The 22,014-nt window shown below is 44.2% G+C and overlaps 1 protein-coding gene across 3 annotated transcripts in view; it reads right to left on the bottom strand.

The window, feature by feature from the left end:
• Positions 1-22,014, bottom strand: part of NUP98 (nucleoporin 98 and 96 precursor) — a 41,782-nt gene that overhangs the window by 13,482 nt on the left and 6,286 nt on the right. For 2 of the 3 annotated variants that reach the window (XM_075491387.1, XM_075491388.1), the window contains 15 exons: positions 21,050-21,157; positions 20,205-20,388; positions 18,416-18,579; positions 17,494-17,631; positions 16,763-16,901; positions 14,932-15,024; positions 14,369-14,509; positions 11,598-11,731; positions 9,796-9,983; positions 8,439-8,555; positions 6,664-6,968; positions 5,407-5,520; positions 4,539-4,677; positions 4,078-4,255; positions 3,563-3,727 (listed from right to left, as the gene is read on the bottom strand). In XM_075491387.1, the coding sequence (XP_075347502.1) occupies positions 3,563-3,727; positions 4,078-4,255; positions 4,539-4,677; positions 5,407-5,520; positions 6,664-6,968; positions 8,439-8,555; positions 9,796-9,983; positions 11,598-11,731; positions 14,369-14,509; positions 14,932-15,024; positions 16,763-16,901; positions 17,494-17,631; positions 18,416-18,579; positions 20,205-20,388; positions 21,050-21,157 (2,307 nt within the window). The remainder of the gene's footprint in view (positions 1-3,562; positions 3,728-4,077; positions 4,256-4,538; positions 4,678-5,406; positions 5,521-6,663; positions 6,969-8,438; positions 8,556-9,795; positions 9,984-11,597; positions 11,732-14,368; positions 14,510-14,931; positions 15,025-16,762; positions 16,902-17,493; positions 17,632-18,415; positions 18,580-20,204; positions 20,389-21,049; positions 21,158-22,014) is intronic. The other variant, XM_075491389.1, reaches the window with a different exon arrangement.

Genomic DNA, 22,014 nt, shown 5'->3' on the forward strand with positions numbered 1-22,014 from the left:
GTAAGACTGGGTCACAGAGAGCGTGTGTGCGCACACGCGTGTATAAATTATTTTTTTTTTTAAATTTTAAACCAGGACACAACTGTCTTTGGACTGGAAAGTTGTGGGGCTTTTCTAATGATACTCTACTTATCACTAGCACATCAGCAGTTAGAAAGTTAAGTACAGTAGTTCTCTTCCAATCTGCGGCTAAATTTCTCATCTCTACTGCTAGTCCAAGGCAAGAGAAAGAATTCATTTTATGATTTTTCTGAAGGCGATCACATGGCATCACCTTTGTGATGAGCCTGAGGTGACTTCTACGCACCTTCAATCGCTTAAGACAACTTGGACTTACACTCCAGGCAGGGTCAGAAAATGTTCAGCCAGTACAAACAACGAGCAGACATCAGAAATTAACTCTGACCACTGTCGTCACCTCTACTTCTGCCCAGCTTGCTGACTGTGGCGACAGCACTGAGCTCCCCGAGCCGGTACCAAACCGCAGAGCGTGCCGGAGCGCTGCAAGCCATTCAACTATTTGTCAGCTCTGCTACCAGAAACTATTTGACAGAACAAAAACCTCCGGAGAATGCCATTCACTGCTCGTACTGTGCAGCTCACAGGCCAACCAAAAGCAGCACCTGGCCCAGGAGTAATTAGCCTGTGCCACACTAGCCAAATGGCCTTCAGGCTGTAACCAGGTGACCCTTCGGCTCCTGACGGGCTCCAACCCCAAACCTGGGCTCCGGTGCACTGGTTTTGCTCCAGTCTAACCACTCCTGTTGCTCAGATATGTGCGTCCTGTGAAAGATTCATGCTTACAGCTTACTTGGTTTCCAGATGCAACAGCGTGCAGACTGCTGAAGCAATGCTCTGGAGCAATGCATATATATGAGCAAGGAAACTGGAAATCATGCTACGGAATTTAAGAGCATATTCAAATGGCTGCTTCTTAGCTCGTTAGAATCAGGCAAGAAATGCGATGAAGGTTATCAGATGAGGCAGATATAATTAGACTGGGGGGTCTGTAAAGATAGAACTTAATGGCAGACGTGGGATGAGCCTTAGCTAGTGGTGTCGGAGTATGCCTACAGTATGCGGAACAGATTTACAAGTCAAAATATGGCTAAACACAAAAGTTTCACTACTCCCTTCATTGTGCTTTAATGCAGCCAGGTCCCTGGTGTACCTGTTTCCTGTGGACCTTGAAACATTAATAAATTCATTAATATTCAAGTTAGTGAGGGAAGAAAAAAAAAAACAAACCCCAAATCTAGATCCTAAATGCTTCCTACAGACCAAAGAATGTAATTTTCAGATGCTATACACACCAAGAATTTGGCAAGTTTTTGAGCCACGCTATGCTGTTTCTCAGAGGTTTGGGAAACAAAGCTAGATGTTTTTCCTATTTTCAGAAACGAAAACCTTAGTTAATGGTATGCAAGTCAAAAAAGTTAATTAACCCGGACAAGTTTTTACTAAGTACATTTGAATCTCTAAGACAGGTCTGAATAAATCACACGTATTCCCAATATTTTTGACTGCTTAAAACATCAGCTCTGGTCCCCATTAATCTGAACAAGAAGCAAGAAGGAAAACTGAAAGGTGGTACACACAGGCAAGGCTGTTAGACAGCCATGCGTTCATCTCAAAATGCAAATACTTAAGGAATCTACTTTCGGACAGTAGGATGAACTAGCAGGTTTTAATTGCCAGTGGGCCAGGAAGAGCGATAAAGCAGCGGCTATACGCTGCTTTGGGATTCTCCAAAGCCAGAATCCACAGAAGAGGTGGCAGCTCACCTCATTTGTCGCTACAGTAGTATGTTCTGCTCAAAGAGCAGACCGCGCCGTTACTGGCTTTCTGTTCATACGGCGATCAGGACTCCTACCACTGGGGTCCTGAAACGCACCAGCGCTGGCTGTACTGCACGGCATTTCGGTGAACTGCTGCCACCAGACCTTTTGTTCGGGCTCCTCTAACCTGCATGGAGACCTAAAGCAGCAGAGATGGAATGGCTCGTGTGTTTCTACAGAGGTTGGAACTAGATCACAGACTATTAAAAGCAATTCCCAGTGGACTTAATGTTTTCCTACCACAAAAGTAAATAAAATTGTTCTTTTGCACAAGCAATGATAAGTGTGATTTGTTACGTCTCCCGACACTACTAACAGACCCTTGTCCGGAAGGGCTCTAAGTCACCCAAAGCCAAAGGCCAACAAAGAGAAACGCTGCTAGAATGTCTCCTGGTTTCAAAAGGACTAGACCCACTACAAAAAAAACAAACCACACAGAAGAAAAAAAGTGTTCAACCTATTTGACAGCACTGCCTCTTAAGCTGTTTTTCATGCTTTGACTTCAGAGATGCAGAAATAAACCTCTCCTCCTCTGCTTCCCCGTGACACGACACATCACGAACGCTGGCCATGTGCCAAGCAGCACCTTGGCACATGATCCATGCCTCGGTGAGCTGCAAGCTTAGAGATCGCCTTTCACTGCAGTCACAGATTACTGAAGGGTAGAACAGAAAGCCTGCTTATGCACAGCAACAAAACCGCTCAGCAAGTCCTATCCAGCTGCTAGATACCCTCTGCTCAGCCTTCCCGCGCACCCTCGCTGCTGAAGGCTGACTTTCACAACTAGGCAATTGAGAACCCAGTTTTGGGAAAAAGAAAAATCTGCTCTCTGCACTTGCTTTCTGCTTTATGACAAGTTACTTCATAAAGCTATAGGTAGTTCACAAACGTTTACCATTAACACCTGGCATAAAGAATATATTCTACCCCATCAATGGCAGGGTGCCTTCCAAATAGGCTGTTTTTTCACCCACAACAAAGCAGCTCCTAATTTAGCTTGACAATATCCATACTAATTACATTTGGAAAACGCAAGTGTATCAGCTGCAATTAGACTAACCTTTAAACCCACATAAAAGGATCTTTTTAAAAATGAAATTAACATTAGAACTTAAGGGGTTACCAATGAACTGGGTAAAGTGCTACCTTCCCTGTGTAAGACAGAGGCATACCACTGAGGATGTTTTACAAAGCTTTAGAAGCAGTCACATCCAACCCAAATACACTTAAAAATCCAGCATATAACCAGCCTTAAAAAAGTATTTTTTAATAAAAATAGAGCACATTCTTAAAATATAAAGCATACAGTCTTGCATACTAAATGACGGTCAAGTCAAATCAATGCACAATATCATTCTCAAGGCAGGCAGCACAAGGCATTATAATTATATAGCATATATTCAGTATTCACAAAAACAAGTTTTCTTCCATAAGTGGTGCAAATATGCCAAACTCGATCTAGACCAGAATTTAAACAAGAAACAAGGGTTTAAAGCCTCCCATCCCCACACATCCTCAGTATGAAATGTCAAGTATCTTAGCGAAAAAGAACGTGCAAACACTCATCAAGAGGTCAGAAGAGCTACCGGCTTTGTGCAAGTTTGTGTAAGGTTTTGCTCTTCGGTTTCCAGGCTACTTGTTACTTCAACAACCCCTCCCTAGGCACCAGCTATTCTTCAAATTTCATTTTATGAATTCCCTTTTAGTCACTGTCCTCCTTCTACCTGAGATGGAGGTGCTGGCTTGCCGTTTAGGGTCATTTGCTGGGGCAGCAGATGCCCTGGGGGCGGCACAGGTGTAGTTTTTAACTTCTTTGTGTCCACTTTTGAAGGATGATCTTCCTCTTCCTCATCTGAATCTTGCAAGCCGTACTTGGAAAAGTGTGCCACCTGCGCAACGAGAAGGGCAAATGTGTCACACCTGGGAAGAAACATTTCAGCCATCCATTTCCAAAAGGCCTGAACAATGAGCTGGCATAACTGTCCACCTTACACGGCAGCTGAGGCACCTGGAACAAACTCAGCTTTTGTAAAGACCACCAGCATCTGCTGTATGCAGGTCTTAAGCCAAAGAAGTTTTGATCAGTTTGGTGAGGACAGCGTGCACTACAGCTGAAGGACTCAAGGCAGTTTACAGAAGTTTAGCAACGTTTTTGAATTGTAAGTTCTCACGAGATTCTAACTTCAAACTACTTCCAATATTCTTGTAAGTCACTTTGCAGCTAGAACAAAACCGTTACCTTAAATACCCAGGATCCGGTCTCTGGGCGGTATTCCTTGAATCGAGCGCCCTGCTTCCGAGATACAGACTCCAGTCTACCTTCGTAATTCATCTCTGCCAGTCGTTCAGGGCTTTTTATCAGGCAACGAGATGTTTTATCCGTAGGCCAGACTCCATCTAAGGTAACTTCAGCTCGTCTGTTAAAGACAGACAAAAGTGTAAGAGACTACAAGGTTTTGAGGCAAAGCTATTGAAGTACACATGTAGGAGCTGAGAATTGAACACGTGGGCTCAAACCAGCTTTTAAACCCAATTTCTGGTTCAGAAACTTGCAAGTATCTAGTAACTGTATAATGCTGCAAGCTGAATTTACCTCTGATTTAGATTTCTTGGTAGCTGCCTGCCAGCACAGTAGATTGTCAATATTATAGATGACATCCTTACTAGCCAGTCCCCACACAGTACATATTTAAAAGTTACCTATTTAAACCTTCACCAATAGGCGGCTTTCTTTCATCGTCAGGGTAAACAATAACTTCTTTTCTACGGATATGTACAATGTCATCCAGATTTAAGTTAGTTAGATTTACTTCCCCTTCAAAGTAAATTGATCCGTAACCTGCAAAACAAGCCAAAATATCAGAATTTGTCCAGGAAAAATCGCATGCCAGAGAACCTACGTTCCTGCTATACTCCTCCTTTCCCCACCTTACCACCTAGCTTTGTCACGTCTCCAGAACAACTTACAAGTGACTCCTCCTTCCCAGTGTGAAAATACTGAAGATGTTATCAACTTTTTTATAGCCAATTCTTTTGCATAGAAAGCTTTTTGTTATCACTTGCTTATTCATATTGCCAACACAAATACTAAGCGTACCCTCAGCTTTACAGCACGTTTAGAAAAAGTGTTTTAAAAATAGTATAGACCATATGATTTTTTTTTTTGGTCCTAAATAAAAGCAGTAAAGAATACAGTTTGGGCTGAAGGCTCTTCACTAGAGCTTAGCCAGCTCCAGCGTAGGTAGCAACTAAGATGGAAGCAACGATGATTGGTTTCGCATCAATGCTCCAGCAAGTCTGGATTTTACCATCTTTACATTTAAGGACAGCAAGTGTCTTAAAAGCTACAGGCGCTTTTGTTCTTTTCATGTTCAAGCTTCTCAAGTCATCCCGTAACACAGATTGTTAGTGCTACCAACCTGAAAGATTCCAAGCCTTTGATGCAGGTTGTTCACCGTGCAAGGGGGCTGTTCGTAATTATGCTGAGGGCGTGGAACTCAGATTCAGGTTCCACAGCTGAAAATGTCTGGTCCAACTTCAAACAACTAGAAAAGCTCTGTGTGCTTACCTTTGCGGCCTATGGTGAAGTCTGTCACGATACATTCGTTTCTGTCATTGGTAAATCTAGCTAGCTCCTCCATGGAGGGGATGGTGTAATAGCCAGCTCTTGTTAGAACAATTCCTACAACAGAAACATCGCTGAGAACTGGGTTGACAGCAGAGTTTCATTTCATTTCTTTTGCAAGCCTGGACAACTGAAGGTCCCAAACAAACTGAGAATCAGTGCAACAAAAGCAAAGAGAGAAATCCAAATGCCTTATCTCCACAGCCTTCATAGCAAATTTAAGACAATTGCTATGCCAGGTTCTTCCAGCCTAAAAACCTGTCAGAGATCAGTAGCAGATGTGCAGGTAAAAGGAAAAATGCAAACAGACACAGCAACGCTTGACAGAACCACGCTCCCAGCTTTAATAACTTGGGAGCTCAGGCACCTCCTGACCAAGATGCAGCATCTTTTACATTTAACAGCCTCCAACGCTTTTTCATCTATTAATTTCACTAATGATCTTTAAAATCCACAAAAGCTTTTTGCATCTACAACTTCTTGCCATTAGGGCTTCTGAAGACATTTATTTTGAACACGTCACCTGCTAATTTCATTAGATGCCACATATTACCTGAAAGGACAAACAAATCTTTTCCTCTGCACCTTCTCCACATCACTCATGAGTTTAAAAAACTAACACACACACACACCTCTTCACTAGCTAAAAAGTCTTAGTTAAGCAAAAAGTACTCAAGACCTCTCATCACGTTTTCACAGGTTTTCAGTTTTACTAAACCCTGAGACCAGAATTGAGTGTGCCGAAAACACGCTCAGCGTGGGTCTGTAGAGCCACAACCATGTCTATGGTCCATTCCTTTCCTGGCAAACTCTACAATGCAGTTTGCATGTTGGGAACTACCAAGCATTTAAATAGATTTCTAACTCTAAGATCTTGCTCTTGAATGGTAGACAACTCTGTCTACTGCTGTAGAACAATTACTGATTGGGTACTCCTCTTTCTCTCTCGCACATCTTACTACTTCAATCTAATATAAAGTTAGGTGATGAAATTTAACTGCTCAGTGACTCAGCAGAAAAAATTTCTGCACTAGGTCAGAGAATGAAGAGCAAGATTTGTATTCTGAAGAAAGGAGCAGAGAGAGGAGGGAAAGGAAAAAAGAAAAAGCTGAGGGTCTAAAACAGCAGAAGAGAACTTTAACGAAGCACGCATGAAGCGCTGTCAGGAGCTACACGCCTACTGCCCACACACGGTCTAACCTGCAGGATGCAGATGGTGGACGGTTTCAGGCTCCTCTTCACGCTCATCCTGAAGGGAATCATCATGAAATGAGGCATCTTCACTGCTGCCTTCCAGACCATTTCGCAAGGCCGCCCGCATATTCAGAGCCACAATGGTATCGTCCACACTGTTCTGGTGTTTGTGCACAGTGTTCTCTGGGGTCTGCGGGATGGGCTTGGCAATGGGGTTAGTGTAAAACCTAGTCACTTCGTGATGATCCTCCTCCTCCTCTCGCTCACCGTCTTGTCTGTGGTTTTCATCGGGAGGTACCGACAAAAAGAACCTGAAGAAATTAAGAATAAAGTTGAATTATTTAGTTTTAAGGGACTTACATCAACATTAAAAGTCTAGTGCCTTTTCATATAAAAAGCAAACAGGACCACCACATGAACTGCAGAGTCAGCAGACTGAGGGAAGCCATTGTTCCCCTTCGCCCTGCCCTTGTTAGACAACCTCTGCCATTCTGCATGCAATCTGGGGCTTCCGCTACAAGAAAGATGGCGATAAGACCAGGAGACGGGTACCATGATGGTTGGGGGACTAAAGCACATGCCCTATGAGGAGAGCTGGAGTGAAATGGGGTGCTCAGTGCGGAGAAAAGGCTTGCAAGGGGGGGTGTAATAGCAGCCTTCCAACACCGAAGACAAAATTCAGGCTCTCCACAGATACGCGTGGCAGAAGGATGAGCAACAACGGTCAAATTAAAACAGGGAAATCAATGAGGGCGGTCAAGCATTGGAACAGGGACCCAGAGAGGCTGCAGAATCTCTGTCCATGGAGGTGCGAGACACCCAACAGGACAAAGTCCACAACAACCAGGTCTGAATTCACTGTTGAGACAGCTTGAGGAACAGAGACCTCCCACGGTCACTTCCCGTCTGAAAGATTCAATGATTTGTGAACCAGGCTGTTACAGACTTTTGTGCCCAGGATACACACTGTTTTAGAAGAACAGCATGATTAAGTCTTGCAGGCACCATGATCAAATCAAACTCGAGAACACTACTGTGACAGTCACTCCAAAACACCAGCTTCGGAGAGCTGCCTGTTGTGCCTGGCTGCTGGCAACACAGCTAACGAACGCCTCTGCCCCATTATGAACGGCCTAGGCCAGGACTAAGGTGATTAGAAACAAGGTTCCCCAATCCCATAATCAATTCTTACTTCTAGTAGCTTTAAATAAAATCAAAATGTTGAGCTGGTCAGGAATTTTTCCAGCCTCTGATTAAAAAAAAAAGTTCATCTGAAATACGGCCACAGATTTTGAGAGGAAGTAGGTATTCAGGCTTGGGGGGGGGGGGGGGAGCCTTAGAGATTCGCCATCTTAACATGTAGAAAATACATTACTATTACAAGGTATTTGGATCAGTGGAGCTTCCTTGCAATTCCCACATTACTGAGGAGGACTAAGCAGAAGGAGAGGTTCTTCTCACCTCAGGGTCAGGTTTATCACCTCCCTCAAGAAATGGCCTAGTTTCTCACTACAGGGAATGAAGAGAGACGTATCCAGAAAGTAAGTCACTCCTCTCTGAACTCCTGATTTTGGATGGAATGAATTGGTATGTGACCACCCAGGAAGAACATACAGCTAGTTTAAGAGGAAATGAATCTCACAACAGGTCAACTCGCTTCCAATGAACAGCTAAGACAACCCTGAAAATAACTACCTATTCTATTAATAATAGAACACAGACAGGCATAACCAGCTTGCATTTCTCGTAAGTATAAACACCTGCATGATGAATCAACATACCGATCTCCATTCTCTGGATACTCTGATGGAGAAGCCAGGTCTTCATTTTCACGACTGACAGGTGAGAACAGATTGCTGCTGTTGAGATTCTTCAAAACCAACTTTTTGATACTCTTCCTAAAAAAAAAAAAAAAAAAAAAAACCAAAAACAAACCAACACCAAAGAGAAATTGGGATATATCCACTGCATAAATATATATTTCATGCTTAATTCCTGCATTCCAGGGACCAGGAACCAGCTGTGTAAGACCTGCTCCCACACTCAGGACATATGAAGTCTTCTGTAAGAGCACTGCAGTAGCTGAGATACTAAAACTCCTTTTGGAATTCCATTCAAGGCTTTGGTTTACGAGTAAGTGTAAAAAGCACAAATCATTGAAAGCTTCAAAACCCAAGTTCAGTAAACCACAGTATTATCTGTTTGACAAAACAGAGCTTTTCCAGCGGAAGCACAGAACCCTGCACAGAAAGTCTGGCCCACAGATGCAGGTTCTTCACTACAGGGTCACTTTAGGAGGAAACCAATGGCCAGGCTAGGGTTCACTGCCTGCAACCTGAAGATCACTGAACATCTACGCCAATTACTCAAGAAGCCTAAGTACCCCTTTGTTCCGATCTTTTGTTCATCTGGTGTTCTTCAATAAAACACTGAGTCATTCCATACTCTGCTCTCTCTCTGGAAAGTGAACAGATGGTTCAGGCTAAATTAAAGACAAACCAAGTTCACAAAAATTACAAACTGTTTTTAAAAACCCTGTGCTTAGAGGGACTCTGAATGACTGACACATCTTTCTCCAAAGTTTTTTGTTGTTTGTTTTTAACCAAACTCCAAAGCTTTCCAAACTCCTTTTCAGTTTGATTGCCACCGATGCTCTTGAAGACTGAACCCAAAAGCTTCAGTAGGGGAGATCCACAGTATCATTATTAATTTCTCACAGAAACATCCGTGTATCTGAAACAGCACCAGTGCTAGGCTACGAAAGTGTCAGAAAACTGTCTTCATACTGACTGCATTAGCAAACCTAATGGCACTTGTATTTCAGAAGCAGGAAGCGTTACACTGTACAAGCTTTCCTTGTAATATTCCTAATCGACTTCATAGGACCTTTGCTCCAATCGCAGGAGGACGTCATTTTACAGCTTATTTGGCCTTAACAGTTTAAGCTGAACATTTTTATCTCCTCTACAGAAAACAGCTCTATTCAAGTTTTACAGAAAATTTGTTATTGCTATTCATATTTGAACCAGGTCACAAAACAGTTGTGGAATTTAGGACACTATACAGGAGTTTACTGAATCTGATCAGAAGATCCTTGCACCACCTCCGCCCTCCAACATACACAAAAGGAAAACTAACTTTGGCATGAATGCACCATTGGACAGGGATGGCTCGTCATCATCAAGACCATCAAAGAGATGAGATTTAGCAGAGCCAGCTGACTGCAAAGCTTTTGGTCGCACTCTGGTCGCTGGACGCGGAGTCAGTTTGTAGTGGGTGGGTGTCGTTAAGGCCTTCTGAGCTGCTGGGTTCGTTGGTTTCAGCCTCTGAAACAAAAAGATGCAGAACTGGAATTTTCCTACCGCTTGCTGTAAGGGTTTGTGGACATTGAGAGTGCCTGCTGTCGTTATGGCTGTCCACTCAAGGGCCTCGAGCAAAGTGATAAGTACAGGGGGAAGTAGTAAACAGAGACACAGAGCTGGCTGACAACAGGTAATGGAAACAATCACAGAATCACACAAAGACCAGAAGTCTCCAGTCGCTCACTGATGGGCCGTTAAGAAACTACAGGCACAGCTCTGGAGAGCACCAACCTGGACCTCCTGTCCAGACTGAGTGAATCTGGGGACAGCTACTGAGGCAGACCCGGGATGTCAGCACCCCGTGCCTGTGGTGCCAGCAGCCAGAGCGAGGGGAGAGCAGACGAGGGCCTCTGCTCCAGCCCCTGGGATGGGACCGGCGCGCGTCCCAGGTGTAGCTGCTGCGGGGGGACTAAGGTGAGCGAAGATCTCAGCAACATCCACTGGAACAAGACCACAGCTCACTGGCCCCCGTGCCTGGGTGACAGCTGCTGGCAGCAAGGGACAGGCACAGCACCTGCATCGTCCCCAAACCTCGTGTGCGTGGGGGCGTGCATGTGTAATTCGCCGGCAAGCTTCAGGCTGGACTAGCCCACAAGTAGGAGGCCCTGGGTCCTGGCAGGGATACTGGAGAGGCAGAGGGCTCGTGCTGATACCGAGGGACCCGTGAGTACAGGGTGCCCACGAAATGAGTGTGTGAGTGTGCATCTTTCTGCAGCAAGCATCAAGCTGTACTAGCCTGCTCTGCGGAGCAGGTAAGAGGGCTCAGGATCTGGGCAGGGCTATCGGATGGACAGAGGGGCCACACCAACGCTCCACAAATGTGCGGGTGAGTCTAGAGAGTGTGAGCATGTGTGCTTTCACTACAGAACTTCAACCCTTATCAGCCAAAGAGGAGGAAGGGGACTTGGCTGCGTATGCTTCTGTTTTGTGGGAGTCCTGGTAGCGTTATACGTGGGTGCTGCTGAAGGCAGTGCCTTGTCTGCGGCTGTGCAGCCAGCTGTGCCCGTGTACTCTGTGCGCCTGCATCTGGGATACACGCTCAGCTCCACAACCGACGGCGCCTGCAAACGGGAAAGTGGCAGCCACGTCCATCAGCCTGGGAAGGAGACCCCCGGGGTCTCTGGGCACAGCGAGCTGGAGGAAACCCCAGCTCCTGGAATTTGCTGGGGTCAGCAGCTGTTTCTAACATCCCTTAACACTTACAAAGTCTGAAAAGTATTTGTTTTGTTGTCTTCTAAAACAAATCAACAGGGCAAGAGACTGCCATAAGCAAAGCTCAAGGTAAACACTAAAAATATTCCAAGCGTAGACAATTCCCCATCTTTATTCTCAACTAGCAGCAGCGAGCATAACAAGACCTCCAAAGCCAAGGCTCTGATGCAGTCAAAAGCAGTAAACGAAGCCACAGTATAAGCAGTTTGTGTCCTGGAGAGCATGAAAAGCCACTGCACCAGTATGAATATACAGATGGCAACGTGTCTTGCTGCTCACTGCGTACTTAAGTGAAGATAGTGAGCACAAAACAAAGTCATTTCAAATCTTACCCAGAAAGTGAGTTTAATGTTTACGTGCACTTACCTCTTCTTTCTTCTTTGGGTCTGACATGGGATTTCTGAAGAGTGGAGAATCTCCAAAGGGTGAATAAGTCAAGCTATTGAGATGCTGCTGAAGGACCGCTTGCTGGGCAGCTGATGCATTTGGGTCTGTCAGTGCTATAAAAAACATCATTTTTTAGTTTTAACAGTTTTACTAATAGAACCAAGGTAGGTAGAAAAGACATCCTTCCAATCAGAGGATCTCCTCATAGGAATTCAGATTTCTATACAAACTTCAGCATTCCTTTCCCCACTCTTCAGTCACTACTGCTGCAGCAGTGTGAAGGAAGAAATCAGATGCTGTTCCTTCATTACAATTTGCAACCACATTCAATGTGAAAAGCTGAGGGCAGAGAGCGCTACACATCAGTAGAATGAGCCTGGCCTGCCGAAATCTTTAACTAATACATCTGACTTCTGAAACGTCTTTCAAGGGAAAAAAAAAAAAAATCTGTGATGCCAAGTTTTGATATTCTTGCTACGGCAACCAAACTTACAGGGCTAGAGTCCTCTCTACAACAATGGCCTCTTAATTTTGTCTCTCCATCTTGTAGCATCTAATTTTAATTCCCATTAAAATGCTGTAAGTGTTCATAATATGAAGAGTTTGAGCAACCTAACGCAGCTTAATTCCAATTCCAAGAAAACCAGACTGAATCTGTGCATTCCCAAAGAAGAAAAAAAACCACTCTCAGAAACAACAGCTTACTGTCAAAGTCTGCAAGGAAGTCAAGAGAAGAGTTTGAGACAACTGGTTCTTATCAGATCAAAAGCTGCTTTAACTGAGCAGATGTTAACCAGCGAGACCCTTCCCTATGCTGCCCCACTGCAGGCATTGCCTACAAAAGAGAATACTTGGACCATCTATAGAGTTACATCAAGGGAGGTCCAAGGTAAGAAATATAGAAGTATGACAGAAGCAAGACAGAAATATGTAAAATCTGACTGCAACACACTGATGGAAGTATTTCGTCAAGACAAGAACGTAGCTCCCCTCAACCACATTTTGCCTGTCATAACCAGTACATGAAGTTACTCTGAAGGGTGTTCACAGGATCACAGAACAGTGAAGCTGGAGGCACCTCTTGAAGGTCACCTTTTTCCTAGCCCCCTGCTCAAGCAGGGTCACCTGGGCCAGGGCTGGGGCACCCTCCCAGTGAAAAGTGTTTCCTGCTGTGCAGAGGGACCCTCCTGCGTTCCAGCGTGTGCCCATGGGCTCTGGTCCTGGCACTGGGCACCACTGGGAAGAGCCTGGCTCCATCCTCTTGCACCCTCCCTGCAGGTATGGATGTACATGGATGAGATCCCCCTAAGCCCTCTCTTCTCCAGGCTAAACAGCCCCAGCTCTCTCAGCCTTTCCTCATAGCAGAGATGCTCCATCCTCTTCATGGCCCTTCACTGGATTCTCTCCAGCATGTCCGTGTCTCTCATACTGGAGAGCCCAGCACTGGACACAGCACTCCAGGTGGAGCCTCACCAGTGCTGAGCAGAGGGGAAGGATCATCTCCCTCCTCCTAATGTAGCCCAGGACACTGTTGGCCACCTTTGCTGCAAGGGCACATGGTTGGCTCATGGTCAACTTGGCGTACACCAGAACCTCCCCAGCCTTCTCTGCCAAGCTTCTTTCCAGCTGGGTGGCCCCCAGCCTGTGCTGGTGCCTGGGGTTGTTCCTCCCCAGGGGCAGGACTTCGCAGTTCTCCTTGCTGAACTTCATGAAGGTGCTGCCAGCCCATTTCTTCAGCCCACCCAGGTCCATCTGGATGGCAGCACAAGACTCAGGCGCATCAGCCACCCCTACTCTTCCTTTTGTCACCTATATACTTATAGAAGCCCCCCTTGCTGCCTTTGACATCCCTGGCCAGATTCAGTTCCAGTTGGGCTTGGGCTTTCCTAAACCCATCCCTGCATGCTCAGACAACGGTTCTGTATTCCTCCCAGGCTACCTGTCCCTGCTTCCATCTCCTGCATGCTTCCTTTTTGTGTTTGAGCTTTGCCAGGAGCTCCTCATTCATCCACACAGGCCTTCTGTCATTCTGCCTGACTTCCTGTTCCTTGGGATGGACATCTCCTGAGCCCGGAGGAGGTGATCCCTGAATATCAACCAGCTTTCTTGGGCCTGTCTCCCACACAGTGTCACGTGCCATGTGTGTGTCATTGTCCCCCTGCCCCAAGTTTGAAGTAATTTTCCTGAAATCACAGCCTCGGGGTGCTAGAGCACCAGGCACGCACACCGTTCATTTAAGGTGCTCCGACCTGCCGAACAGGGTGAGCACTGCTGGAAGTGGTAGACATTTTACCTCACAACATGGCAGTACAGGTGCCTGAAGCTACAGGCCATTTGCTTCACCAATGGCAGAGCGTACCTGCTAATTATGTCCCTCTAGCTCTCCTACCTGGAATTACTGAAGAAGCTCACACTACGTTTCCCTTACGGTTTTTTTGTAAGCACCTACTGTTGCTGCCCCAAATTCAATGATGGGAAATATGTTAGTAATCTTGAAGACAAAGCTCTAAAACAGCTGCAATTATTAGTAATGTTAAGTAACTTTGAATTACTTTTAAAAAATATCTAATCAGCACAAAAAGATGTCATTAACATGGTCTCCCCTGCTACAGAGAAGAGAAGCAGCCTCAAATAGATGCTCAAACACTTTTTTCCTCTCCAAAGCATCTGGGTGGGATGTGCTCCTATGTTTAGGCACATCTGAAACAAGGGAGGAAGCAGCAATTAAACTTGGGTTAACGTACACTTACCTACAGCAGGCTGAGGGGCTCCAAAGCCCAGAGTAGCTGTTGATGTATTGAATCCCGGTGCTCCAAACGCTCCTGTTCCTAGTGTTCCACCAAGCTTAGGCTGGGTGTTTCCAAATAAAGAAGTCTGTCCTGCTCCAAGAGCTGCGGCAGGAGAGATGATTGTCATTTACTACACGACTGTGACAAACTTACAAGCCAATTTATCCCACAACAAAGAATCAATTATTTATTAAATTGCAAGAAACATTCAACGTGTCCATGAATGCTACAGACACTCAAGACTCATGCGATCGGACCAGAGACTTTGAACACAGAGAACGCCACTGGTTTTCTGAGCCATGAGCCACCACAAGCAACGCTGCCTACAACTTCTAAAAGGTTACTTAGCACCGTGTTAGCAAGCTATGCTTGGTTCTGATCTGAGACTGAGATTCATGGCTTCAAGCTAAAATACCTACAGTCTTTACTATACTAGAGTTAGCAAGTAATACGGAGGCTATATTATCACTGAAGTTTGAGGACCGTGCTTAGGCTGACATGAAATAAGCTGGTAAGATGTTTACCTGTTCCAAACCCTGTTCCAAGTCCAGTTCCCAGAGTCCCAGTTGCAGGCTTATTTCCAAACAAACTATTTCCAGCAGTGTTGGCACCAAAACCTTCAAGAACAGAATCAGTAGCTTGTTAATCTAACACTATTAGAGATGAAATTAAAAAACCATGTATTTAAACAAATAAGCATCACCAGCTCAAAGACAGCCCTGCCACAGTTAAGGTCAAATTTCACAGACTGTTCCCAACAATGCAAATTAAACTGACAAGCAGCAAGAAGGGACTTCAACAGTAACACACATGTGAGTTACGAACATTAATACTGAAAACGTCAGTAGAGAAAAATACTGTTTTGCCTTCTTAAGCTTTTCAATTTGTTACAAACTTCAAAGTTTTACTGAAAGCCAGAATGGACATGATGATGCTGTATCTGGCAACAGAATAAAATGCATTAACTTTCTTCAACTGCCTGGAAGGAACAAATCCCATTTTATACTGTTTATACCACACACGCACTTCTCTGATTCTTACCGACAAAGCAGGTAACAACTCAGATTCGTGCAAGCACACAGTTCAAAGACACGCCTCTAATTGTAACCAAGTACAATCCAAATCCAACATTAGACAAATTAGTTCTGAAACTGAAGACTGTGAAACAATCTTACTACGCAAGGCAGAATTAAACTGGAAAACTGCAGCCATGGACCAACATCAGAAACACCTTAGAACCAAACTCCATTTTTCCTATAAACTGTACCCCTGCAAGTAATGCAAGCAAATTAAAACCACATACTACAGTCAGTGTTGTTCACCACCAACAGTGTCAGCACACTAATGTGGCTATGAAGATCTTGGAGAACAGTAGAACAAGGGACTTGGAAGCAACTTTCACAAATACCATAACAGTTTGCCCAAGGCTGGTCACCACAAGGAAACTGTGCTTGCTAAGGTGCTGCCCTGGCAGTCCGGGACCTTGACAATTGCCTCCCTCTGCCTTACTCTGGCAGGCTGGCATGGCAGGCTAGTTGCATTTTAGACTTTATTGCTGATATTAAAATAAAAAAAAAAAAACCCAAACCCAACCCAAACCAAACCAAAAACAACAAAAAAAAACCCCAAAGAGATGTCAGGATCTAAACCCACTTCTGCTCACTTTCAGGAATACAGTTTTTTGTTGCTCTCAGAGTCAAGAAAAAAAACAAAACAGATTTCAACAGAAGTCCCGTGAAGGACGACTGTCATTTACTTGAACTATCACTACACATTTCTCCTGCTTGATCACATGCTCATTCAACACCAATTCTCTAACGTTAGTGTCAGAGGCCAACATTAACACCAGACCCAGTTCTTCAGGACTTTGAACCGCCACACCATGAAAGACAACAGCTACCAGTTAAAGTGCAACCGACTGTTTCATTTTACCCTCACTCCAGTGCAGGATCTCCTTATCCCTGCCATCAAGCTACAGAAACCACTGTTTTTACCCTATTTCCTTCAGCGCTCCTTTGCAACCAGTGTATTTACAGCCTCTTAACAAACCTCTCTGTTGTACGAATTCTTGAGTTCCAGAAATTTTCAATTTCAGGTTACGCCTTCTGTTAAGCACTCACTGAAAGAGCGGTGCTTTCACTTAACTATGTACCTTCTTGAGTCAGGGAGTACCACCAAGAGCAACGGTATAAAACAGCAGCCAAGATGTTTCCCTGCAGCAACATGCATCAGAAGCATGGCTTACCTGAGAATTTTAACATTCATAATCATTTAGCATGCGATAGTCAGCAGCCAGGTGTGTGGTATATGCAGTATAGTTTTAAGTGACTGAAATCCCACTTTTTTTATATGTACCAAAATTGGAAGTGTTTGTATTGGTTCCTAAAGTCAGGGTTGGTTTGTTACCAAAGAGCCCGCCGCCAGTGGTTGTACCAAACGAGGGAGCACTGGTTGTGGTGGTTCCAAATCCAGCAGGCTTGTTACCAAACAGGGTCTGAAAGGAAGAACACATGAATTTGGGAACCTGACAGACTGATATTCAAAGAACTGCATTAGCGTTTCACCGTAGGCAAGAAAGCACAACTAGCGCCAAGCACAACTTAGACCACACAACCCAGACTCCCACAGCGATGTGTTATTTGCAAGCCACATGCACTAGTACACGGCAAGCACCTTCTGGAAGCAAGTATTTTCACTCCATTGAAACCAAAGTGACTCAATATCAAGAATCAAGTTCATTTTCGGTTAAGTCATCACCACAATTTAAACGCCTGCATTTTCAACGCTATGCTGAGGCATCCCTAGCAATATACAGGCAGCGAGATGTTCAGTCTCTCTCACTGTATTTATCACTCGAGACACTACTTGTTAAAAACGTTATTTCTGCAACACTATTACACATGCTTATGTTGTATCCTTCAGTTTACACAAAACCACACTATTTTTGCATCTTGGGTATCTTAACTCTTAAGACAACGCTACTGTCATGGAGGCCAACACCCAGGAACAGGACTCTAAGGCATTTGTTTTTATTTTCCTTTTTCTTTATTCTTTTTATTGTTTTTATTATTAAGATACAAACATACCGAACCGCCAACACCAAATCCTGTGTTAGTTTGTCCAAAAAGACCAGTTCCAGTTCCAAATCCAGTACCAGCATTTGTATTGGCAGCTGTTCCAAAAAGGCCTCCAGGCTGTGAGGGCTGGGTTACCCCAAAGAGACCCTACAAACAGGAACTCGGTTAAAATAATGCCGCAACGCTTTTTGAAGTCTAGCACTGATGATAACAGAATCAACACACAAAGTCAGTTAATAAAATGATGCTACAACATTACCCCTTTTGCTGGGGGAAGAAGGTGGGTGAGAAGCATTTCAGATGCTTCAGTCATTCTCCAAGAAGTTAGTTACAAAAAGGAAATTAAAAAAAAACCACTGAAGAATTAATGCTCCAAGGTTAAAAGGATACTGGAACTCCTCATCACTTTGAGTGAGGGAGATGGAAAAGAAACATTTCACAGTGTTTTCTGGGAGAACTCACAACATATTCAGAAAGAATATAGTATATTTGGAGCCAAACCCCCTAGCTATGCAACAAGTTCCAGCTACGTAGCACCTTTCTATCAAAAGAGCCCATGAATGCTGCTCATTAGTCACCAGAAAGAACAGAATTGTTAACGTATTCCCACAGAATGTTAATAATGGAATTATAATATCTGTGTGAACATGATTGGAAATACTTGAATTGATAAAGCAGACTGGTTAAAGAAGGGAATGGGAAGAGTTATTTGTTAAAAGCTGTATTGCTGTCTAATTATCATGAATGAAAAATTTTGATTGGCAGGAAGTTGCTAGCTCAGACAGCAGCGTTCAAAGCTTTGCATCCTAGTTTTACGAAGCTGTACTACAATTTGAGGAAGATCTGAAGCACTATATCGCAGCCTCCTCTGTCTAGCTGGAGTAGCTATACCACAACTTAAACCTTTCAGGGTTCAGACAATTTATCTTACCATTGTGTTCGTGTTCGGCTGCCCTAGAGTGCTGGTATTGCCAAGAGAAAAGCCGGTGTTCTGCGTTGTCGTGGCTTGACCAAATGGTTTGTTAAACAGACTCGTAGTTTGAGATTGCTGACCAAAAAGACCCCCTGTTGTTCCTGTTCCAAAGCCAGTCATACCTACAACATACAAACACCTTGGTTAAAAAGCCCTCAAGTTATCCAAACCCACTACAGCACATTCAAGCAGGAAAGGAGATGCTTCAATTCAATGGAGGAGCAAAACACCCAGTGTCATCAATACAGCGCGGCAACCGCGTTCAGGTTGAAGTAGTTCGTATTAGATACTTCATCACGTTCTCCCTGTCCGAAAGTCAGCGTGAGTGTAACACCCAAGAATTACCAGAAAGTTCACCTCTCAGACAGATCTGACCAAGAGGACACCAGCTTTGGTACGGTCGGTTTGTTCTCCACTGTACAAAGAAAACCGTACCATGAGCACCTGAAGAGAGCTCCCCGGGCAAGGCGTGGGCAGGCAGCCAGCGCCCTACACACCGGTTCCGTTCTATAACCCACACAACTACTACTACAGAAACTGCCACCTGAACTTCAGACACCTTCTCCCTTTTTCTCCCCAAAGGAAGAGAGCTGTTTACACGTGATGCGGTAAAAACGGCATACGCACAGACAAGAGCTTTTGCTCCTTCTCACAACTGCCGCTGCTACCTCTGCAGACCTAGGTGCTTTCTTCAGAGCTGACTGCACGAGAAGTCCACGAAGCCCAGCGAGGCTGTCAGGTTGGGCAGTCCCTGTATTTTAATGAAGCACACCTTCGCGGGGTGCAGAGGAATATGGCCACCTGTATGCTGATCTTCCTCAAGGAGAGCAGCTCAGCTCAACCCACACAGGCCTCAAGCAAGCTCAGAGATGAAGCCCAGCAGTGCCTGTCATTAAGGACAGCCACAATTCTAACCCAAGACAGTAGAGCCCTTCTTACAGCAGATAATTGCTTCCGCTTCTATGGACCGCAGGATTTTGATCTTCTGTTTACAGTCTAATTCCACAAATACAAATATCTACTTACATTTAGGTTTGCAGCAGAAGCTAATGAAAATAGAATTTGTGTTTGAACTTTTCAGCACTATTTGTTTTACACTAAATTCAAAAAGGTGCACTAACTGGTTAGCCCAACTGACCTGCAACTACCAGACACACAACGACTTGTGTGAATCAGTTACTTCATACCTGGCTTTTACTTTTTGACCAAGAATGCCAAAATGGACAGCGTGAAACCAGGATGGCACAACATATAACAGGTCCACATCCCAACCCTGCTCTACAGTGGAGAAAAGCTCCTGGCAAAGTCTAGTTAGGCTCCTATAAATTAACTTGTCCATTTCCAGGGAACTGGTGTTCACTCAATAGCAGAAGTAGAATCTTGACTTCACCAATAACCAACTGATGCCACCACCCTAACGATCATTAGCAATATCCTGGTGGTTTTCCTTCAAATTGTTTCACTCGCCCACATGAACTAGCTGACTTTCTTGTAAAGCCAGATGCTCTAATGAATTGTTTTCCTGCAAAATGTGGGGGATGCAGAGGAAGTTTGCAATCCCTTAAGAGTAAGCAAATAGAGATTTCTATGGCAAAGAACCTGATTATGGAATGTTGATAATACAACTAGTGAAATTCTGAGCTCACACCAGTGTTTCCTCATCTTTCTTCATTACAGAATTTTAAATAGCTTAACAGAATATTTGCATATCTGGTCACAGTAACGACAGTGGACAGGCAGTACTTACTGGTTCCAAACGCAGTTTTGTTCTGTCCGTATGAAAAGCCTGTGTTAGTAGTAGAAGAGCCAAAAAGTCCTGTAGCTGTACTTGATGTAGCAGTAGAAGACCCAAACAAGCCTGCAGCTGCTCCCGCTCCTACAGGATTTGAGGGCCCTTTCCTATTTGCCTGGTAGTCTTCTAAACGGAGTTCCTAGTAAAGGAAAGTCCAGTTCTCTTTACACATTCTTTTTACACAGGATAAGGTTAGAACAGCGTCATTATCATGCTTACGCAGCATTCAAGCCCGCTCCAGGATGAAGGTATCAAGAAAAGCTGTAACACCTACATTTTTAAAAAGGACACCATACACAGGACCTAAACTTAGATGTACCTCTGCAGTTCATGTTTGGGCTTCAATTTTACTTCCCAGAGCTTTTTCAGATCTTTTGAGTAGAAGATCTGTTTTGAAGTATAAAACGACTCAACCTGAACAGAAAGGCTTCAGTGCTAAATCCTTGGGAACGCTAGTTTATATTAAACAACTGTGAGTTTTGTCTGAGATTCTGCCATTATCTCAGCAGCGTACGATTGCTCCCAACAGGATCTCTCGCCCTTCTGGTATATGGCGAGGCGGAATTTCAGCTCTTCAGAAACTGCAGTGTTAAGCATTTAAAACCAAACGCAATTAATATGGCAATGCGTTAAGTGTTTCACCTGATGATACCCGTCTTCTGTGAGTGACGCAGATATTGAAGGTCGTACTCGTGTTAATGAGCATACAAGATACTTATTACAGACAAAAAAAGCTCTACTAAACCAACGCTAACGAACAGCCAAACAAGATAAGCGTGTTTGAACACTCATTGACTGACCTCGAGAGATTTGCTTTCATATTCTTTCATAGCAGTAATACATTGGTGCTTGGTATTGATGTTAGTGCTAACTCCAGATTTTACCATAGTATCTGTACCGGTTGGTGGCTGCAAGAGAAGAGGTTAAGATACCAAGTTTAAAATCCAGATAGGCTTCCGTTAATACAGTTAGTACTCTCTCGGCAGATGCTGTTAAAACCTAAATTTAGCACAGGGCCTGAAGCAGTGTATTACTGTTACCTGTACAGCTGTGGCCTCACCCAGCGACGAGGCATGTTCAGTAGCAATCAACAGTGGAATTTGCCCCAGTAACACTCACCACAGTGCAATTCATTTTTCAGTTTCACTTTAAAGTACTTCACCTAAATTTGTGATACAAACCCTCTAGCTATTCACGGATTTCTTTATCCCCTGTTTTTTTAATTGTACCATGAAAGCATACATCAACAGCACTCAGACTGCTCAAGCTGATCACCACCGTTCTGTCTACACCCAGAAATAACAAAGTCTCAGTCTGTTAAATCAGCTGTCGAGAAATGAAGAGGGCCAAGACTTGCATGAACAAGTGTTTGGGAAAAAGAATGCCTCTTTCCAGCAGATACCAGTTACCCCATTTCCATGATGGCTTCCTTTCCGAGCCACCCTCCATTTTCAACTGCCACAGAACTTTCAAGACGTTATTCAACCCTTTCTTAAAGGGAACTCATCCAGAAAACACAGGGGATCAGCCTTCACATTTCAGTTTACATTTCCAAAGCCATGCTGACTTGAAAGAGAATTGCATTTATTTTGACTCCTTCCAAGATGTCTTTAACCCTTGTTGCTGTTAGCATTTAGCATTGATCGCCCTGAATTCTGTGGCAGTTCCTACCTTCCCAAGAGGGCTCAATTTTAAGAGCTGGTTTACCTCTTCAGCTTTAACACAGCTGTAAACCTAGCAAGTCTAGACAGGGCATTACTCCACA

The sequence above is a fragment of the Mycteria americana genome, chromosome 1 (assembly GCF_035582795.1).
Source record: "Mycteria americana isolate JAX WOST 10 ecotype Jacksonville Zoo and Gardens chromosome 1, USCA_MyAme_1.0, whole genome shotgun sequence".
Taxonomy (NCBI): domain Eukaryota; kingdom Metazoa; phylum Chordata; class Aves; order Ciconiiformes; family Ciconiidae; genus Mycteria; species Mycteria americana.